General features: G+C 40.1%; 1 protein-coding gene across 1 annotated transcript in view; it reads left to right on the top strand.

Moving 5' to 3' along the window:
- The window catches only part of LOC147164622 (neuroligin-4, X-linked-like), a 32,388-nt gene extending 22,570 nt beyond the window's left edge, over positions 1-9,818 (top strand). The window contains exons 9-10 of the mRNA XM_086091074.1: positions 2,148-2,757; positions 6,698-9,818. Of these exons, the coding sequence (XP_085947200.1) occupies positions 2,148-2,757; positions 6,698-7,105 (1,018 nt within the window). The 3' untranslated portion in view covers positions 7,106-9,818. The remainder of the gene's footprint in view (positions 1-2,147; positions 2,758-6,697) is intronic.
- Positions 9,819-20,394: the final 10,576 nt, after the last annotated feature.

Here is a 20,394-nt window from a genome sequence, read left to right as displayed (position 1 = left end):
GGGTGCGCGCAAGCTCGGGCTGAAAAAGTCTTAAGCGGCTCGCCTGACATTTGCTACCATGAAAACACTTGAATGAATAGTTAAGTCATGTGATTGCGCTCGTGTTGTGGAACTGGATTTGCTGTGCCTTGTTTGAATTTTGATGGTGGGTGTTCAGTCTGTAGTTATTTAAATACTAAAGGAGCATGTTTGGATTGTGTTTTTGGAGCCATTATTAACTCATTTGCTCCCCAAAACGTAAAAATACGTTCTATTGTAAATATGACCATGCCCCCAAAGACGTATTTATACATTTTTTAAATGTTGTTGTTTTTTTTATGCTAGAGCATACAGAAGGCTTTGATGCAGCCTCCGAACTAAAGAGAATGCTTGAAGCAATGGTAGTAATTACAAAAAACTGCCAGCAGGTGGCAGCAGAGTATAGGAGATCAACCAGGGCCATGTTGCAACAAGATCTTTTTGCCTGTGTTTTAAACAGATTTGTGAATAATGATGAAACTTAGCTATATTCTAATGCTAATTGCTGCAAAATGGAAACAGATAGAAATATACTTTTTTCCTGATGAAAGAAGAGACTCTAATCTTTCTCTTGGTAGGTTCCATGTTTTTATATCAATAGAACACAATATTCTGTGGACCTTGCAAAATCTGTCCAAATCCAGTAAAACAGCCGGGAGCGAAAGGGGGTTGCTTCAGTGAAAATGGCTGGGACTAAATGAGTTAAGAAGGTTGCTCGCATTTTTCATTTATTGTGGGAGTTCATGTTGTTTTTATAGCCTTTATACAGAGCTCTGCTAATTGATTTTATTCATGTCGGTCGACCTCCTGAGCCTAATGAATGAAGGTCTAAGATCCACTGTAAAAACGTGAGGAACAATGATTGTGATGAGCAGCAGGGTGGGATGCCATTTGAATCTTGGGAGCACTCCAGGAGGAGTTCTGTCTTTAGTCCAGTGGTTCTTAACCTGGGTTCGATCAAAGCCCAGGGGTTCGGTGAGTCAGTCTCAGGGATTCGGTGGAAAATGTTTCGTGACGATACACCCTGCTCGGTTGTCATTAGTTGACTTATGACTGTTGTGATGGTACCTCGCGTGATTTCGTTATTATATAACGGAACATATGGTGTTCCACAAGAGTCAGTTCTGGAGCCTTCTGCTGTTTTCATGGTATCTGCTGGAGTCTAGAGTAGAGTTGAGTGATGGGAGTCTGCGTCCTAACTGCAAGATTTGCAATGCCAAGTTGAGCAACTGTAGTCCCGCAAAACTCAAGCAACACTTCCTTAGGTTGCATGGAGACGGGGAATACAAGAGCACAACGCTTTCTGAGGTTAAGAACCACTGCTTTTGGTCATAAGTCAGCTGGGATAAACTCCAGTCCTGTAAGCCTGAACGTATAAGCAGAAAAGAACATGAATTTATGGGTTGTGGAACATAAAGCTGTGGGCTTCTAAATAAGTTAAAAGAATGGCAAAAGTGCACTGGGACTTCTTAATTCTTGCTTGGATATCCTTTTCTGCACCTCAAGATTTACAGCTTGTGCTTTTTTTGTTGGGTCTGAGTAAAACCTGGATTTCTCCCAGTGTCTTGCAAAGTCCAGATTCTTTGACCTCTTTGTCAAGACCTTTCACAGAAGTCAAACTCTCCTACGTTGGTCGTGTTCTAATTGTGTGCAAGCCTGCGTGTAAAAGCACCGCAGAGCTTTTGCATAATGTCGCCTGTCCTTTCTGACAAGCTGTAATATTAAAAGACAGGACCAGAATGAAACTTTCTGAGGCCTTTTCAAAGTCAAACAAGCAGTTCCAGTGCGGAAGTTTGTCATTCTAATAATTTACTCTGTAATTATATGAATCAATAGCAACTATTCTTGTCTAAAAGAGCTTGTCTGCTCCACTTTGAGTGAGTCATCGGTGACATCTTTGAAGAGTGTTAGATGACTGGCTAAGGCTTGGTATAGGAAACTGCCGAATAAGCTTTTCAGGTCTGACAGGTCTCTTTTTTCAATACCACCACATCTGTACCCTCCCTTTCAGCCCCTAAAAAATAAATACTAAGGCCAAGGTTTTGCTAATAACACCTTTTGACCCAAACTACTGCAAATACTTCAAACATTGAATCTCTAGTTGCTTAAATTTGACTGTCTCCCTTTAGGGACCCCAACCAGCCTGTTCCCCAAGACACCAAGTTCATCCACACGAAACCGAACCGCTTTGAGGAGGTTGCCTGGTCCAAGTACACCCCTAAAGAGCAGCTCTACCTCCACATTGGTCTGAAGCCCCGCGTCAGAGACCACTACCGAGCCACCAAGATCTCCTTCTGGCTCCAACTGGTCCCTCATCTGCATCACGTCAACGAGCTCCTCCAGTCGGTGTCCTCCTTTACGCATAGCCCCTCGCCGCAGGACGACACCCCTTATTCATACACCAAGCGCCTCTCCAAGGGATGGCCTCCGAGCAGCACCCGCCATCCGGGGTCTCAAGGAGGTACGCAACAGCCTCCGGAGTCTGCTCTCGGACAGGGCGGAGGTGAAAACGGAGTCCACGTCGCCAACGAGGACTATTCCACGGAACTCTCCGTGACCATCGCGGTGGGAGCGTCGCTGTTGTTCCTTAACATCTTGGCGTTCGCCGCACTACTCTACAAGAAAGACAAGAGGCGGCTGGAGCATCGCCGGCCCCGTCCGCTTCCTCCCCCGCGCCGAGATATCACGGCCGCGGATGTCGCCGCTCACCTTCAGGGGGAAGGACTTATGTCGTTGCAGGTGAGTCACGTGACAAGTTCATGTCTGCGTTCATTGGAATGGTTTGACCTTGACCTCGGCTTGTGTTTCTGTCATCTTTCTTCTTGCTTGTGGCCGTTTATTACAAAGAGAGACAAGCTGCGTCACATGGTTTGATTTGTTTATGTTCTTCTTCAGCTCTTCTTTTTGCGTTGAAGTGACAAATCTGTCAACCGATCATAAGATGACGCTGAGTCATCACAAGTGCCACACTGAGTACCGCAAGAGTGCCAAAATAGATCCATTTTGAGTGGCCTTGATCATTCTTGAGAATAGAAACTTGGAGTTTAAGAATGATGGAAGTGATTTTAAGATCGCTTAAAGTCAGCAAATCTGATGTCTCCTCAGATGATCCTGGCAAATTCTCTTACCAGTCCGGCATGTTTTAGAGGTTTCCCACGTTCAACACAGCTGATTCACATTTAAGCTCGTCGGCAAGCTCTGCAGGAGCTTGATAATGATCGTGATCATTGAATCAGGTGTGTTGGAGTAGAGAAACCTTGAAAACATGCAGGACTCAGGCCCTCGGGGACAGTGTTGCCACAATTAGCTTGAAAAAGTAACTTAGTTACTTCATAGATTACCTGCTTTAAGGACTAATTTAGTTACTTTATAGATGACCTGCTTTAAGGACTAATTTAGTTACTTTACTGATTACTTGCTTGAAAAAGTAACATAGTTACTTTACTGATTATGCCCATTAAAATGCAACTTAGTTATATTACAAGTTACTTTAACAGTTAGCGGATACCGACCACCCTGTTTAAAAATGGCACCTGGTTTTGCCAATAATTGGAAGTGTCTTTTTAAGAGCGACGTTTAAGAACAAAGTTTTGTATTATTATTATTAAAAATAAAATACAGTAACCTTCTTGACTTTTCATAATTATTTTAATAAAACAAATAATGATTGTTTTCAGTATTCCACTTAACAAATTTGGTAAAAAAAATAAGTATTTTCAGACATCACTTATCAAAAATCTTTCTTTGAAATATCTTATTTACTTGACATATTTAACCATTAATGTTGTCATGGCGAAACTCATTATTTATGTTCAATGTTCATTGTTTATCAACATAATGATTCAATTCGGGGACTTGCTTAAGTCAAACTGGTGTGACTTTGATTGCATACTGCTCTGCGGATATTTATTATTATTATTTTTGTCATGGTGCTATTGAAGCGACGTACATAACACTGCCCACTGAACACAATGAGCAAAAATCTCTAGCCAACAAAAAAAAAAACTCTGTCAAACATCCTTGTTGTGTGTGGTAAACAATTAGGGACTTCATGGCTTAACTGTAAAACTGAATGAAAGCCAATCAGGAAGTGAACAAGAAATAGACCAACTATCTCTTGCATCTTTGGATATGACACGATCTGTCCATTCTTGGCACCTTGCGAGCAACAGCATTTAGTTGTGGATCTCTATAACTTGACCTAAACAAGTGTTTGGGCTTGTGTTGAGAGAAATTTGCAAAAGTGAGCATACAGAGAGAGCAAGAACAACTCTTCCAGTTGAGTTTTTATAGAAATTGCCTTGGGGCATCAAATTGCTTCTCACAGGTCCAGGAAATACGCCAGACTTTTGGTTTGAAGGATGTGACAGTCAGTGGCTAAATTATAAAAAAAACCAATTTGGTTTAAGTCTGTGGCCATCTAGTATTGTCATTTTCAAGTATTGGAGGTTTTCATTCAAACTAAGCCAAAGCCATGAGGGGTTTGTGCGTGAGTATCTTCATGGTCCTCTCATGCAAGCGGATCAGCTGCCATTGGAGCACATCTGCAAAACATAGCTTGCCATTGGAGCGAGAATATATGCGTGTGTGTTTTGTATGCGTGTGTGGGGGCACATGCGCACATGTGAGTTGTGTCCAGGTGCCTCCCGTCGAAAGTCATCTGCGGACTATTTGGCCTGATGTTTGCTCTGTTTTGTTGGCTCGCACGTGGTGTTGCGAGTGCTAAATGCCAGATTTCCGTTGGAAGTGACATGCTCTGCTGATTGCCGCTCAACTGCTATTGTGTTCTCTTTATTTGGAATATCCGCTCTTATCCCGCGTCTATTATCCCCCCCCCCCCCCCCACCGGGTACATCTAGTGTGACATATTAAAATCGAACACAGTTTTTCATTATCGATGTGATGTTTGCGTTATTCATAATTGTGACTAAAGGAGGAAATTGGCAGTAAACGAGAGCTTCCTGCATAGACTTGGCATTTTCTTCCATGCTTGCTTTTAGGTTTATTGAAAGCTCTAAATTAAATGCGAGCGTGAATGTTTGTTTGTTTGTTTGTTTATTTTTATCAGGGGTCAGCAACCTTTCCTGTCAAAAGAGCCTTTTAAGGCCAAAGAAATAAACAAAAATGTGTGTGAGCCCCAAAATATTAGAAGATGGTGATGAAGGAAATTGTGTGTTTGTGTTAGTCTAATGTGCTGAGGGCCCACAATCTGCACAAAAAGATGAGAGCAGCAGCCAAGACAAACACATTCAGTTTCGGCTAACTTTCGTCTTCTGTTTTTTGGATTTTTTGTTGTAATTTTTCATACTTTTTTTTTCATACATTTTATTTGACACTTTTCTGCCTTTTTGTAAAATTTGTGAAATTTTTGGCAATTTCATAGACATATTATGGTCATTTTCTTCTTCCTTTTTTTTGATATTTTATGGCTATTTTGGGGGCATTATCAATTTCTGACTTTTTGGTGTGGCAATTTTGTGTATATTATGGTAATTTTCGGGATTTCTTCTTTTGCATTTGGACATTTTATGGTTACTTTTTGAACATTTTCTGCCTTTTTATGAAACTCTCTGTCATTTTTGGCCATTTCATGGCCATTTTATGGTAATTTTCTTTTTTTTCTTCTTCCATTTTGGACATTTTACAGTCACTTTGTGGATATTTTTACGTAATTTAAAAAAAACCTTCATCTATCGTTGGTCTCTCTTTTTCTAACAACTTACACATTTGGACACTGACATTTTTTTTAGTATTTAAATAAAAAACTTTTTTTAATCAAAATCATTAATTCAGTAAATTATATTTGATCTAAAAATACAATAAAAAAAAAAAAAATATATATATATAAATACATTTCTACTATTTTTTTAAGAGATCCATGGGGATCCACAGGACAGGGACTAAAGACTAGGGATGGGAATCTTTGAATGTCTGATTCGATTCGATTCGGATTTTTGGGCCTGCGATTCGATTCAGAATAAATTTTCGATTAAGAATGATTTTTGATTCAAAATAATTTGACAATGATTTTTGCTCCAATCTATAGATGTGCAAGGAATTGTAATGATCTACTCCAGTCTGACTCGCTAATGCTAATTAGCGCGCTACTCGCGGCACTTTTATCACTCAAAAGAACGTCTAAGCTGCAAAAAACAACTTTTATTGGAATAACTTGATCGTGACTTTTTCCTTCTACTCCCTAATGTGGCTACAACTTAACAGTGTATCAGACCGCGTGGAACCACACTGCCCCTAAGTGGCCAAATCGGGTACAACATGAACAGCGCTCCCAATAAAGGCACACACAAACAAAGGGAAGATGACATGAAATAATTTAAAGAAAATCGATTTGGGGACATTTAAAATCGATTCTGAATCATACTAAATGAGAATTGCGATTCTTATGAGAATCGATTTTTTGGCACACCCCTACATGTGGCTCCAGAGCCGCAGCTTGCAGACCCCTGGTTTATACAGTATGTGTGAAATTGGCTGGCGACGAATCACCACCACCCCAAGCGCTATAAAAAACATATGATTGATGACTGAACAAAATGCCCATTTCGCTGAAACTTGAATGTTGCTTGTGATGGTATTAGTGAGTGAGCATATCCAACGAACAGCACATCTGTAACTCTTCAACTGTTTTTCGGATTCATCCTTGCTTTGATGTTTGCAGGTGAAGCAGCTGGAGTCGGACGCGGCGTCGGCGGACGAGAGGAACAACACGCACCACCATCACACCCTGGACACGCTGGACGCTCTGGACGGCTTGGACACGCAGGACATCTACAGCACGCTGGACACGGTGCGCCTCACCTGCCCGCCCGACTACACCCTCACCCTGCGCCGCTCGCCCGACGACGTCCCCCTCATGACCTCGCTCACCCCGGGCTCGCTACCCGTCACGCCGGGCTCGCACCCCGTCACCCCCGCCACGCCCATGACCCCCATGACGCCCGGGTCGGTGGTGGGGTTGAGGATGGGCCACCCCCACCAGGGATACACGCACCATAGCCCCTATAGTAATACGCACTTGCCGCACACGCACATCTCCACGCACACACACTCGACCACGCGTGTATAACCGCAGCGGGACATCATTACAACACACAGGCTCACACACTCACACACGCATACACAGACACACACACACATGAAACGATAGGACACAAATACCTCTACTAATTACCCTGCAGGATTGTTCCAGATGGAAAGACACAGCAGTAGGAGGAGACAACAGCTGTGTGGGAAGCGATGCACTTTTTGGGGGATATGACACGTTCGTTCTCGGCGGCGCTCGAGTAATCGAGTAGTCACTGGCGGACCAACTCGTATCTGCCGCATCTTCGGATACGACAACCAGCAATAGCTGTCGGCGGTGGACCGAGTTTAACCTGCGCGGATTTGGATATGACACCGCCTGCGTTGTTCTAGGCGGCGCTCGAGCAACAGCGCTGAGTTTTTGACTCACTTGTATTTTGCGCAGCTTAAGGAGCGCTCGAGCAACAATGGTGAGCGGTGGCGCAACTTGAACCGGGCGCAGCTTCGGATATGGCAGCAGCAGTCAGCTGTGGACCGATTTGTACCTTTGACTGGGAGTGTCAGGCTTGAGAAGATACAGAACTGAGCGGTACGGAGCGAACGTGAAAAAGATTGTAGCTGTCCACCTGAACAACCTGTGAAATGTGAATGTAGCATTCTTCTTCTGTTTTTCGACAAAAAGAGATTTGCCTCGGAACGAGCTGAGCTTGAAGAGAACACCCTAGAGCCGGAGATGCCGTATATGCTGAAGAGAAAAGAACCTTAGCTGAAGGAAAAAGTACGAGATTCTGACTTTACCCAGAGGGATATATTGTACCAGCCCTCCCAGATGTTCCACTTTCAGCATCAACCTAACCAGCGATGTGTTCAACTCTTGTAAATAGAATGGAAAGATGATATATTATGATTTATAGCATTTACTTGATCTTGCATTGACTTATTTAACCACATTATTGCTTTCATTTCCGATATTACTCGAAAATTGTATAGATGTCCTGAAGCAAGGCTTGGTTGTATGTCTCGCTCTTTCACCTACTTTGGTATTTAAAAGGCTTTATTTGCTATTCGCCATCATTTTCAAGCGAGTCTCATTGTAATTGTCTCGGTATACTTGTTTCCTCGTCGGAATTATGGGACGGCGTCCTGTCTAATTGTTTGGCCGCCAGGTGACCAGATAGTATCGTGTAGATAATGCAACAGCGCTAAGACGATTGAGCACCAGCCGACCGCCGTTTACAACCCTTGCCCCCCCCCCCCACCTCGTCTGCCCCTAAATTGCAGATGGAAATGTTCCGTCACTTTTTGAAGGCTGGTTGTTTGGATTCAGAGGTTTTAAATTAAGATTCTACCTCCATTGCTCACGCCATTAAAAAAAAAATGACCAAAAATAATCCTTAAAAAAAATTGTCATTGCTAAAAAACAAAAAAACAAAAACAAACATAAGAGTGTTGTATGTGAAGTTATTTTTCTTGACTTAATATTTTCTTAGCAAGCACTTCCACACAATTGTAGTTTGTTGGATGAACTTATTTTTAAGTTGAACTAACGTTAACAAAATATTCTCATTAATATAATTGCATTCTGATAAGAAAAATGAAAAGTAAGATAATTAGTCATCTACCCATTTCACAAACTAGTCGCTTTATTATTATTATTATTGATGTTATGCAAAGTGTAACCGTACGATTTTTCCCAGCCAATCAGATGATGATGATGATGATGCTGAACTATAATTACATTTAATGACAGAAATGTATATTATGCTGGTATATAATTATTTTTACTATGATGGTAATGGAAGAAAAATGTTTTGTAATGTCCTGCAATAATTTCCTGGGATTTGAATTTTGAACTTCTAAATTTGTGCTCTATAAGGAGTTCAATTATTTTCACTTTTATTTTGACAAAAAAGAAAAGAATCTAAGAATCATTTAACCGTTTTTTGTTGTTGTTAAAGAATTGTTAAACTAATCTCATGTCGCATATTGCATTTTTTACCATTTAAAACACCCTTGCAAGAGACGTTTATTTTTATTTTTATGGAATTGTCGTTCATTTGGTCAGGCTTCATCTTGTTGTGTAAATCATGATGTGCTCTAATTTGGACAGATTTTGGAGGTTATCCAGCTGGCTTCACCCACAATGCTTAAGGGCTCTTTTGTCAGTTTGTGTCACCGCGTTACGTTTCAAAGCATTTGGAGAATAAATGCCAGTCCATTCATATTAACTAGTGGCGTCACAGAAGTGATGCTGCTCTCATAGCTGCCACTAAAATTGACAAAGGGCCAGTCACGTTGCAAATCGAAAAGTTTGCCAACCTGCGTTTTCACTCCAGTAACCCTTTCACAAAGACTTCAACCTTTGTTCTCCTAACCATGTCACTTTGCCACACTATTTAATCCTAAAACCATGAGAGATTTTAGTTCACTGTCAGCCAAACACCTGGAAAAAAAAAGCACTGTAGAAAATTGTAGAAGGCAAAATAAGAGCTTTTGCAAAAAAAAAAAAAAAAAAAAAAAAATCCCATTGAAACAACAGTGAAACGGGTGATTGAGGAATATTCTTTTTCATATTGACTAGAAAGATGGCTAGATTGTGTCAAAGCATAAAACATTTCTGCTGCATTTTTGAAAAATAAAAATATCAATATTTTACAATTTATGAGCAATTCAAATGTCTTGTATGTCTTCATTCGGAATACGCTTGTAATTGCCTTTTCTGTTTTTTGGGGGGAGATTCACATGTACGGGTGTATCGCAAAAAAATAAAAATCATACAAAAAGTAATTATTTCAACAGTTCAATTTAGAAAATGAAAACTACCGGTTATATATTATACAGATATTATTATATATATATATATATATATATATATATATATATATATATATATATATATATATATATATATATATATATATATAAAAGTACTTCCTTGTAATTTTGGCTCAAAGTTCTAATCATCAAAATTATTATTATTAATAAAAAAAAATGAAACCAGGAAATACAAAATGTGTTTGGTGATATGAGTTTCACCTTTTGAATCGAACAACCAGAGTTTCTCCAAAATATTCTAATTTATTCAAATGCACCTGTACCTCACGTTTTCCACTACTGGTTTCGTACCTAAGGCATGCGGGCCCCATCTGGTCTGCCACACCATTTCAAGTGGCCCACCGATGCTTGTAAATAAAGTTTTCTTGCCACCATTTTTCCTTATCCATCAATATTTTTGAGAGAAAAAACAACAACCGTGATGAAAACATAGTTTAACACCTCTATTTTACACAGTGTTTTTGATCTATGTATGCTGTAAGAGTTACAAGAGTTGTCAACAGTATTGATAGCATAACACAAAAAAAAATGCTGACTTGTACAAAAAAGGGTGAATTATTCAGCCTATCATCCACAATAAATCGGAGTAATTAAATAAAAAGGCCTCAGAGCTCTCACATAACTTCCACTCATAAATTCTTTTTAAAAAAAATCCAGCAAATAAGGAAGCGATTGCTGCAAAATAATGGAAGTAGAGCAGCACCTGCCAGCTGGCTTGAGAGAGACCCCGTGAGATGTTGAAAGAACCGAATCCATGGCCCACTTCCAGACCGGACTGACGTGTCCAGCATTGTGTCCCTGACGCTAATCCCATTAACTCCTTCAAACCGGCGTTAATTTGATTTACACAAGGCGACATTTGAGTTCAAGTCAAGAGCAGGTGATATCTTTATACATCAACACTTGCGCAATGAGAACGTCGGATCAATTCGGAATCCCTCAAGGCAACCTATAACACTTTCCTTATGGGTGAACGTCAGCATCCGCCATAGCCACAGTAGGAAAATGAGCGAGTGGGAACACTTTTTAAAGCAGCCGCTGCCATCGGGCAGACCTTGAAAATGTGACGGCTTCGTTCTCATGAAATGCTTTACTGTTAGCGTCACCTGCTTTGTAGTAAATAAGCTCCGTGTCGGTGCACGGTCGATATCATCAGACGGGGAGACGGAGCCAAGGACAGCCAAACAAAACAGCAATAAGAATTGTGTCGTTGCTCATCTCTCTCTCATAGCGAATGGAAATACCGCTTATAAGCAGGGGTGTTATGAAAGCAACTTTTCATACTTTTACCAGTACACGGTGGAAACATCAAGCAAAATTCTAATCATCTGATAGCAAACATGAAATGTTTTCAGTGATCCGATGGAAACAAAAGAGGTGGCATTGTAAAGCGCCAAATAAAAAAATAAAAAAAATTTGAAAAGGGAGGACAAGTGGAAAAGGCAAGATGAACGATAATGGGACGTGGGAGGGAGAGCAAATGAGATGATGTAAAGGACAGTAAATAAAGGATGCATGTGAGGAGGCCAGCGTGAGCAAAGGAGGGGATAGATAGGGAACTCATTAAGGAATGGAACACAGCCTGCTTGTTTATTGGCTGGCCGCCTCCTTGTACTTAATCACTCCTGCCCAAGTCTCTCTCACACCACATATTCATACACACACATGTGCCTCAGAGCGGCAAGGGTGCTTGAATCATGTCTAGTGGCTTGTGTCACTCTCCTTTTCTCCTTCTGCTCCCCTCTTATTCCAACCCCCCCCCCCCTCCACGCGTCCCTTCCTCCCCTCCGTCGTCTTATCTGCCAACCTTGAGATGATCTTCATGCGGCGGCCGCGTGCGAGGTCACAGCTCCCCTCCATTCTCATCAGGCCTCCACGCTCGTCTCTCCACTCCGCTGCTCTCAAAATTCGGTCCTCGTCGTTCCCCTGCCCTCCGTAACCTTCTCTTTTCTTTTTTTTATACCGCACTCCATCTGCACCCCCCACCCCCTCTCATCCTCTCATTGCTGTCGTCTGCGCCCCCCCCCCCCCTTCCCTCCTCCATCCCCACAATCTCATTTACTTTCCCGCCTGCTCTTTTTCCACCTTTCACTTTTTCCCCCTCCACAAGAGGTTATGCAAGGTTGTCTTTCTATGCGTGCTTGTTTGCGCTTTCGGCAGCGTGGGCCGCTCCGTCGCAGACACACTGTCTTGCAAAGCAGCTGCCTCATTAGTTCTCCTCGCTGCTTCACCACCTGATTTCTTTTGTTTCTATGGGAGTCCACCTGTTCATTTAGACAACTAACAAATGGGCTAACATCTCCTCTGGGGTGTTGATTCCGAGTCTCGTCATTAAAGCAGTAACTCTGCGGGTCCAGCTGAGGTCAGCATTGTTTCTAATAATCCTAAAGGAGCAGGATTCCTCCAAGTGGAGAGTCCATGCAAATGTTCACTTTACCAATGGTCCTAATGTAAACTGTGATGTAGTTAGCTGTATTCACCACAGGAGAATAAGAGGTTACCCACTAGTGTTATGGTTGCTGTCAAAAGAGACATTTAAGGCCAAATAAATAACCAAAAATGGGTCTGGAGCGGCAAAACATTTGAAGATTGTGATGAAGGAAACAGTGTGTTAGTGTTAGTTTAATGTACTGAGGGCACAAGAGTTCATTAGAGCCGCACAAAACACAAAAATATTACAGCAGCAACCCAATACAGAGACATTCATTTTCTTCTACCTTTCCTCTTCCCTTTTGGGATTTTTTTCTCGTAATTTTTCATACCATTCATACTATTTTTAGACAAATTTCTGACAATTTTGTGGTAATTTTCTGTCTGTTCTTCCTTTCTTGGACATTTTATGGCTATTTTTTTTTAATTTATTTCTACCTTTTTTGCTATCAATTTTCAGACTTTTTTTGGGCAGATATGTGGACATTTTATGGTAATTTGGGGGATTTTTTCTTTTGTTGTAATTTTATAATTACCGGTACTTTTGGAATGTTTTCTTTTCTTCCTTTTATATTCAATTAAGTGAAATTTTTGGCAATTTCATGGACATTTTATTCTGCTTTTCCTCTTTGTTTTTGGAAATGCTGTGGTCACTTTTTGGACAATATTAGGGATTTTTTTTTTCAAATAAAGTTTTTATCTACATTTTATCTTTTTTTTTGACAACTTAAAAATTTGTACTGACATTTAAAAAAAATACTAATTCTTTTTTATTTACATCATTAACTCATTTGCTCCCCAAAACATATAAATACATTCTATTTTAAATGTTTTAAGTGTCCCAAAGACGTAGTTATACATTTTTTTATGTTGTTTATGCTAGAGCATACAGAAGACGTTGATGCAGCCTCTGAACTGCAGAGAACGGGTGAAACAATTATAGTAATTACAAAAACGGCCAGCAGGTGGCAGTGGCGTATAAGAGATCAACCAAGGCCATGTTGCAAACAAGCTCATTTACCCACAGTTCTAAACAGATGTGGGAATAATGATGAAACTTAGCTATATTCTAATGTTAATTGCTGCAAAACGGAAACAGATAGTAATGTACTTTTTTTTTCCTGATGAAAGAAGAGACTCTAATCGTTCTTTTGGTAGGTTCCATGTTTTTATAGCAATAGAACACAATATTCTGTGGGCCTTGCAAAATCTGTCAAAATGCAGTAAAACAGCCGGGAGCGAAGGAGGTTGCTTCTGTAAAAACGGCTGGGAGTGAATGCGTTAATTCATTAAAATAATATTTTCTCTTAAAAATAACAATAAATGTGATTTCTTTTAGCTGGAAATGACTCAAGAAAGGCGCAGAAGACAAATAAGTTGTGTTGCACACACACGTGATTCGTGCACGAGTGCAAAGTGAACCCATTACAAGGGTGTGAACAGGCTGTGATTGTGTGAAGATAAAATCAGTGACTGTCACACCCTGCAGCCTCACGGCCTGTTTGTATTTACATCCAAGTCAGTTCAATTACTCACACAGGTTCTCACTCTGCTCATTTACAGCCCCGTGTCCCCAAATAGCCTTGGAAGCAGTCTAGCAGGTGCTGAGTTGTCACCCAGTGTGTCCGAGTAGCACCACTACACTGCATTTATTCTGGCTTCTGGTGTTTATTTAGGAATGCAGCACGTCTGTTCCCCCGGTGTGCCTCATTTAGATATTTTACAGTATGCGAGTTATGTTAAGATGAGGAGGACCCGCTGGGTGGAGCACATTAATGCAGAGCACTTCTAAACATGCCCCTTCGCTTTAATGCATCCTGCCAAGGTTTGCTGACTCATCATCTTTTCAGGCTGTCTGCAAAATGTCTTCCAAGATGATATTGCTCAGTTTTAATCTGCGCCAATCTACCAGTTTGCAAAACTCAATTATCAGAATCAGTCTTCAATATAAGGAATTACTCTAATTTGTTATATTTATGCATTTGTAAAGATGCAATTTTGACACAACACTTGTATTGGATACCATAATTGGGCATCCCGATGTTACAGGGGTGGGCAAAATATGGCCCGCGGACCGCATACTCTCTTTAATTAGGCTGACTGAGCATTTACACGATGAAGAGTCCTCTAATATTTGGTGTATTAGTTGAGTTATTTTTCACCTTAAAATTGGTCAAATGTACTGATTTCATTCATCTTTTTATGTATTAATCTAACTAAATGAATGGTTTATTGATTTAATGCAAACAAAATATTTATAAAACTTTTTTTCATGTTTTACACGGTCTATTTTATTCTCTCCAAAAAACAACCCAATTACAAGAATTATTAATTTACTACAAAAATGAACGATTTTACATATTTTGCATGTAAATTGTCATTTAAAAAAAATCACATTAATGAGTGTCCAGTTTAAAAGTACTAAAGTTTGCCCACTTTGGGCCTAACAGGTCTTAATTAATTAGTCATTATCTAAAGACAAATGATGAATGCCTAACTCAATATATATATATATATATATATATATATATATATATATATATATATATATATATATATATATATATATATATATATATATATATATATATATAACAATCAGGTTGTAATTGTACAAGATAATTGTGAACCAATTAGAATTATGAAGCTAACCAAAACAGCAGCACCTACGGGACATATAATGAAACCACATATTTAAAACATTTTCCTTAAATATAATCTTGTGTTATGTGTAGACAGATTTGTTTAATTCATCGATGAGTTTTTCAGTAGCGCACAATGTTGTGTTCATGTTCTGCAGAGTGACAGAACCTCTCAGTTATTGACGTTACTCTGAAATTTTCCATAATAGCCATTTGAGTTTAAAGTGTGTTATTCCGCACAAGTGGCTGTTGTGCTATCAATCTTCAGGCTGAAACGGCATCAATATTGTGCATCTTGTCGTGGTGATGATTGTGTTTTTACAGACTTGTGCACTAAATCTCTCCTCAATCCTCATCTGTCCCTTCATAGCCTCTCATGCTGTACCAGCCGGGTGACATTTTGAAAATCAGCTCATGTCCTTGATTTTCACATGTCTAGAGAAAAAAAAGATCATTTGAGCTTTTCTACTTTTGACTACAGGGCATATTTGCTAATGTCAAGAGGGTAAAGCAGTCTATAATGTTTTATTCGGAATACGCTTTTGGACATAGACCACTTGTGGTCCTTGATATGTATGCGTTTAATGCTTTTTACAAATTGGACTAAAAAACAGCATATTCATATGTTTTGTCAGAATCAGACTTACTGTATTGATAAAAATGTGTGTAGCAAATTAATTACTTTGTCATACAGATGGACTCAAATGCGAGACACCAGTCAGACAAGATCCATATCAGTCCACAAAAAGTTGCCCAGTCCTGTCAAGCCAAAGGCAATGTGACAAAAAAACAGTAATGGTGCTAAACATTGCTTGCTACCGAATGAGCACTTTTGCTCAGTCATCCACATCCTTGACACTGAAACACTCACAAGATACAGCTACTGTGGTAATCAGTGGTTATTCAGCATACTTTTGACAGGCAGTTAGCTAGCTAGCTATATCTTCTCTTCAGAAAGTCTACTGGCAAGGCCTCTTTAGAGTGCCTCATTGTCGCCTGTGGTGTGTGCACGTTATGGAGAAAAAGGCAAAAGAGCAAGAAAGAAAAGTAAAGTCTGATCTGGACATGGACTAGAACGCCTCGTTGTTGTGGCATGAAATGTTTTGATGGGCATACATGTAGGGATGTGAAGGCATAAGAAAGATGCTAAATGAAGTAGCATACATTCTTTAGCAGTGAGCCAACAGTGTCTGAGAGTGGAGACAAAAGCCAGATTTTTCAGGATTTTTAGTAGGGCTTGGTTTAAAAAAAATAAATCGAATAATCGATATTTTAAAGGCCACATTTTTTTGTATCTTAATGTTTTCTTGACATTTACTGTTCACATAAATGTAAACATATTTTCTTACATTTATGAAAGACTTGATTTATTGCACATTAAGAAAATTCTGAATCCTTATTTATATTTACAATTATTGAATTTGAATACAAATATTTTCATCTCATCTCGTTTGTGTAACACGTAAGTGATTATAACACGTGTTACTTTCATTAACAAAAGCGACTGCCTCTGCAAAATGTTATTTGGAATTTAATGTTTATGGAGTTTTTTTTCTTTTTAAATCATGTCCTTGATATTTAAGAAGAAATTAAGCTCCAGATTGAAGTGAATCAAATCGAATCTATAAAACAACAACATCGAAATCAAATCAAACTTAACTCTTGTGAATTGAAATCGAATCGATTGATTAATTAGAATCCATACTCAGCCGTCATTTTTAGGGCTCATTATACATACGCATATTGAAATTGTGCCACATTGTTAACAACACTGTGGTGTTCTTTGTGGGTTGTCAAACTTATAAAATGCATATCTATTTCACTTAACCGGGACTTTAATGTTTTTGGAATGAGGAGAAACAACTCACACAAGCACGTGAAGAACATGCAAACCCAGAATCTCAAAACTGTGAGGCAAACATTAGTATGCTGCCAAATATGTTTTAAACATTGAGGCATATTTTCAAACAAAATTCTGGCCCAAAAACTTTTGCAGCTTTTGAACTTCAAGGTCCCTGCGTAAAGGTTATATTCCTAAAACAACACTTTCTGAGCGTGCATCCAAAGTCATGATTCTCTATTTTGTAAAAAATGGCCGAGACTCGTCTGACCATGAAGGCGCAAAGACGAGACAAACAGAACCACTTATCCGGCTAGCTGGGCCTGTGCACTTTGTGTACGCTGACTCACTTGACAGATACAAGGTAGCGTTCCACTGAGACTCCCGTCGTCCTCGTTTCATCTGCGTGACTGCAGACCCGCTGTGCACATCTGCAGTTTTGCCTTCATGCATTTAGAGCGCGTCTGGTGTTCACCTCCTACGGTCGGCGCGCGTACACGCTTTGTGCGAGAGGATCTGCGAAACCCGTTGTGTTACATAAAGTATGTTCCAGGTGTCCCTCCGAGCGGTGATGTAACGCGGGTTGGCGGACCCGCAGTTAGATAACCAGCGCCTCTCACTGTGCTCCTAATGAGATGATTGAGCAGCATTGTCGTTAGACACGAGACAAATGGTTGTGTTCGACAAAAATCCGACACCCCTTACTGAGAAGCCGATGAAGAAGAAGGGCCTACAACTCTGACTCTCAGCGGGACTTGGTAGCAACATTCAAGCCCACAAATCTTTATTTTAGATTGCCGTCGTGATCTCAAATGTTTCCGAATTCCCTTTTAGAGCGAAGGTGGACGAGCTAATACAAACGCGATGCTATCGGGGAGGTTACAGTCCACGCGTTCTGTCAACCAGTAAGCCACCTAAAGGGCTACTTAAAGGGAAACAGATGTTAACGGGTTAAACGTGTGCTGTCGTATCTTCCGTCATATCTTTCATGCTCCCTTGACCCGATTCTGCTTTCAATTACAGTGGTTAGGAAAAACACATAAATTGTAAATGAAAGCCTGGTAGCCTGCCAGGCCTAGAAAGCACTGGGGGAAACCCTGGCAATTTTCTATTCGAACTTGTAATTTCTAGTTCCTGATCCAAAAATAGCCACAAGAGGCACGTATCAGCCCGATACAATACCTGGGTATCGGTACTCGCCCATCCCTCTTTCCATTCATTGACTTCCTTCAGCCTTTATCCTTTTCTGGGTCGCGAAAGCTGGGGTCAGCTGACATTTGACAAAAGACAGCCCTGGACTGGTCAGCACCGTCATGCTTTTTAGAATGACAGAGCAAGCTTTTATTTTTATTTTTTTACGGACAATGCATATAAATGAATCGCTCCGATTTGTGCCCATCACATTACTCATGCGCTACATTACATCTCAACTAAAATGCAAACGACATGAGAGTACATTATGCAGATTGTATCTTGTAATTGCCTTTCGGACTGTATGGGACCTCCTTGGATATATGCAAATAATACAAAGCATTCAAACTGTTTTGACACGATGCACGATTAAGTAGTCACCCTGCAGCCTAATAACTCAATGCCAGCAGGCCTGTGGTTGCATGTATCTACATACATTTGCCACTGCCTTGTATGGTCCATTGAAGCAAAGGAACAAACATAGAGCCTTGAGATACATCCAGTGTAAACAGGTTCAATGTTTAGAAAACTCTGTGGAAATATATTAATAACTAAGTCTTTTTTTTTGTTTTACTTTCACCCACTCAAAAATATTCAGTGGCGTCAGACCTATCCATACACATGTAGTTAAAAAAAATATTTGTCATGCCCTCTATGGACAATAAAAGCAGTGCTGTGCTATATATATATATATATATATATATATATATATATATATATGTATATAAAAAAAAAAAATGGATTTTTTATTTATTTAACATGACATAATTGCAGCCTTGAAAAAGTCAATAAATCATAATTTTTTTGATGCTTGCTCATTTTTTGACAATGGCAGTTTTTGAGGCAAATATCCCTCACTACTGTTTTTAGAGGTGTGATAACTAAGTCATCAATTCATTTAATTTTTTTTACTTTCAACCACTCAAAATGTTCAGTGGCATCAGATCAGACCTATCCATACACATTCAAATGTTTTTTTTTTTTTAACCCTGTTTGGACAATAAAAGCAGTACTACGCTGGATATATATTAAAAAAACAAAAACAAATTGGAAAATTTCATACGACATGAGTTTACATGGCGAAGTCATTCAACTTTGACGGTATGCTCCAAGTTCATTCGATGGCGTAAGTAAAGCAACATGAAACCCACACAAGCACAGAGAGAAGGCGCCAACTACAGACAGAAGCAAAAATGTCAACGGAACATTCAATAGCTAAAGTCCTTACAAAGTTACACCGATTTGACAAAACAAATGAAACATACTGATTTGTGACTCATGGTTGGCTTTGTTGAGGCTATCATGCTCCGCATTTCCCTCAAAACATGAAACATGCAACAAATATACAGTTTCAGGTTCAACTCTCCATGGGATCGTCTGTGTGCGCGCGCAGTTAGAGAAATAGTATCTTTATTGAGGTCATGTGTCAGCCATACGACCTCCTGTGCAAAGGTTAAAGCCATATCCTCTCCCCTTTGATGTTAGGATGCTTTGGGTGTCCTCCCCCCCCCCCCCCCCCTGCAGCACACGAGCAGAATGCCTAATTTTCTCATCTCCCGTCTGTGCTGCCCTCATGGCCCCTCATGACTGCATGCGACTCTTCTGCGCTCGCCTGCTTTATTCCCTCTATCCTGCTCAGCTCAAAGTTGAGGCTTGCTTGAAATGAAATTGGGGGGGGGGGGGGGTGGCCACAGCTTTTCAAAAGAGTGTAAAATGAATCATAACTGGCTACATTTTGAGTACTGAGTTTTTGCATGTGTATCTTTTAGCTGGGCAAATAAAAATGCAAAATTGTTATTATTATTATTTATTCATCAGGCAAAGCATTGATTCGCAACATTCTGAAGGATTCTTCTAATGTGGAACATAATTGGGGGGCCATTTGACAGACGGCAATGATATGGATATATGTCGCGATGTCGATATCCTAATGCAGATCGCATTGCTGGAAGCGTTCCATCTTGTTAACAAGGTCCATCCTCTCCTGCTGCCACGAATGCCCTGATGAATTCCCACATAAAAGCACGATCGTGCCAGCAGGGCGATGCAGTGTGAGGGCATCGCAAACAGTGTGTGTGTGTGTGTGTGAAGACTGGAAAATGTGAAACTGTGCGCGTGTCACCTTTAGTCAAGGGGTATGTATTGACTAAAGGCTGTGTTTTAGTTCCAGCTCTGACATCAGTGGCGTTCAAAGTACAAAATGGCGCCTTTGCTGCCAATAAAGCCCCAACTATCTCCCGTGTGTGCAAGCAGTCCTGCGGGCATTCGAACAGCCCCGTTCTAATCACGATATCTGTTTTTAATGTACTACACGTGACACTTGTACTCTACATATACTGACAACAAATAACCTTCCCTCCGCGAGCTCTATTTTTACTTTATGAGTGTGCATGT

This window comes from Leptonotus elevatus, chromosome 12 (assembly GCF_054856555.1).
Source record: "Leptonotus elevatus isolate MCC_2025b chromosome 12, RoL_Lele_1.0, whole genome shotgun sequence".
Lineage (NCBI taxonomy): Eukaryota > Metazoa > Chordata > Actinopteri > Syngnathiformes > Syngnathidae > Leptonotus > Leptonotus elevatus.
Note: the sequence above shows the minus strand (reverse complement) of the source record. Positions and strands in the feature narration are given on the sequence as shown.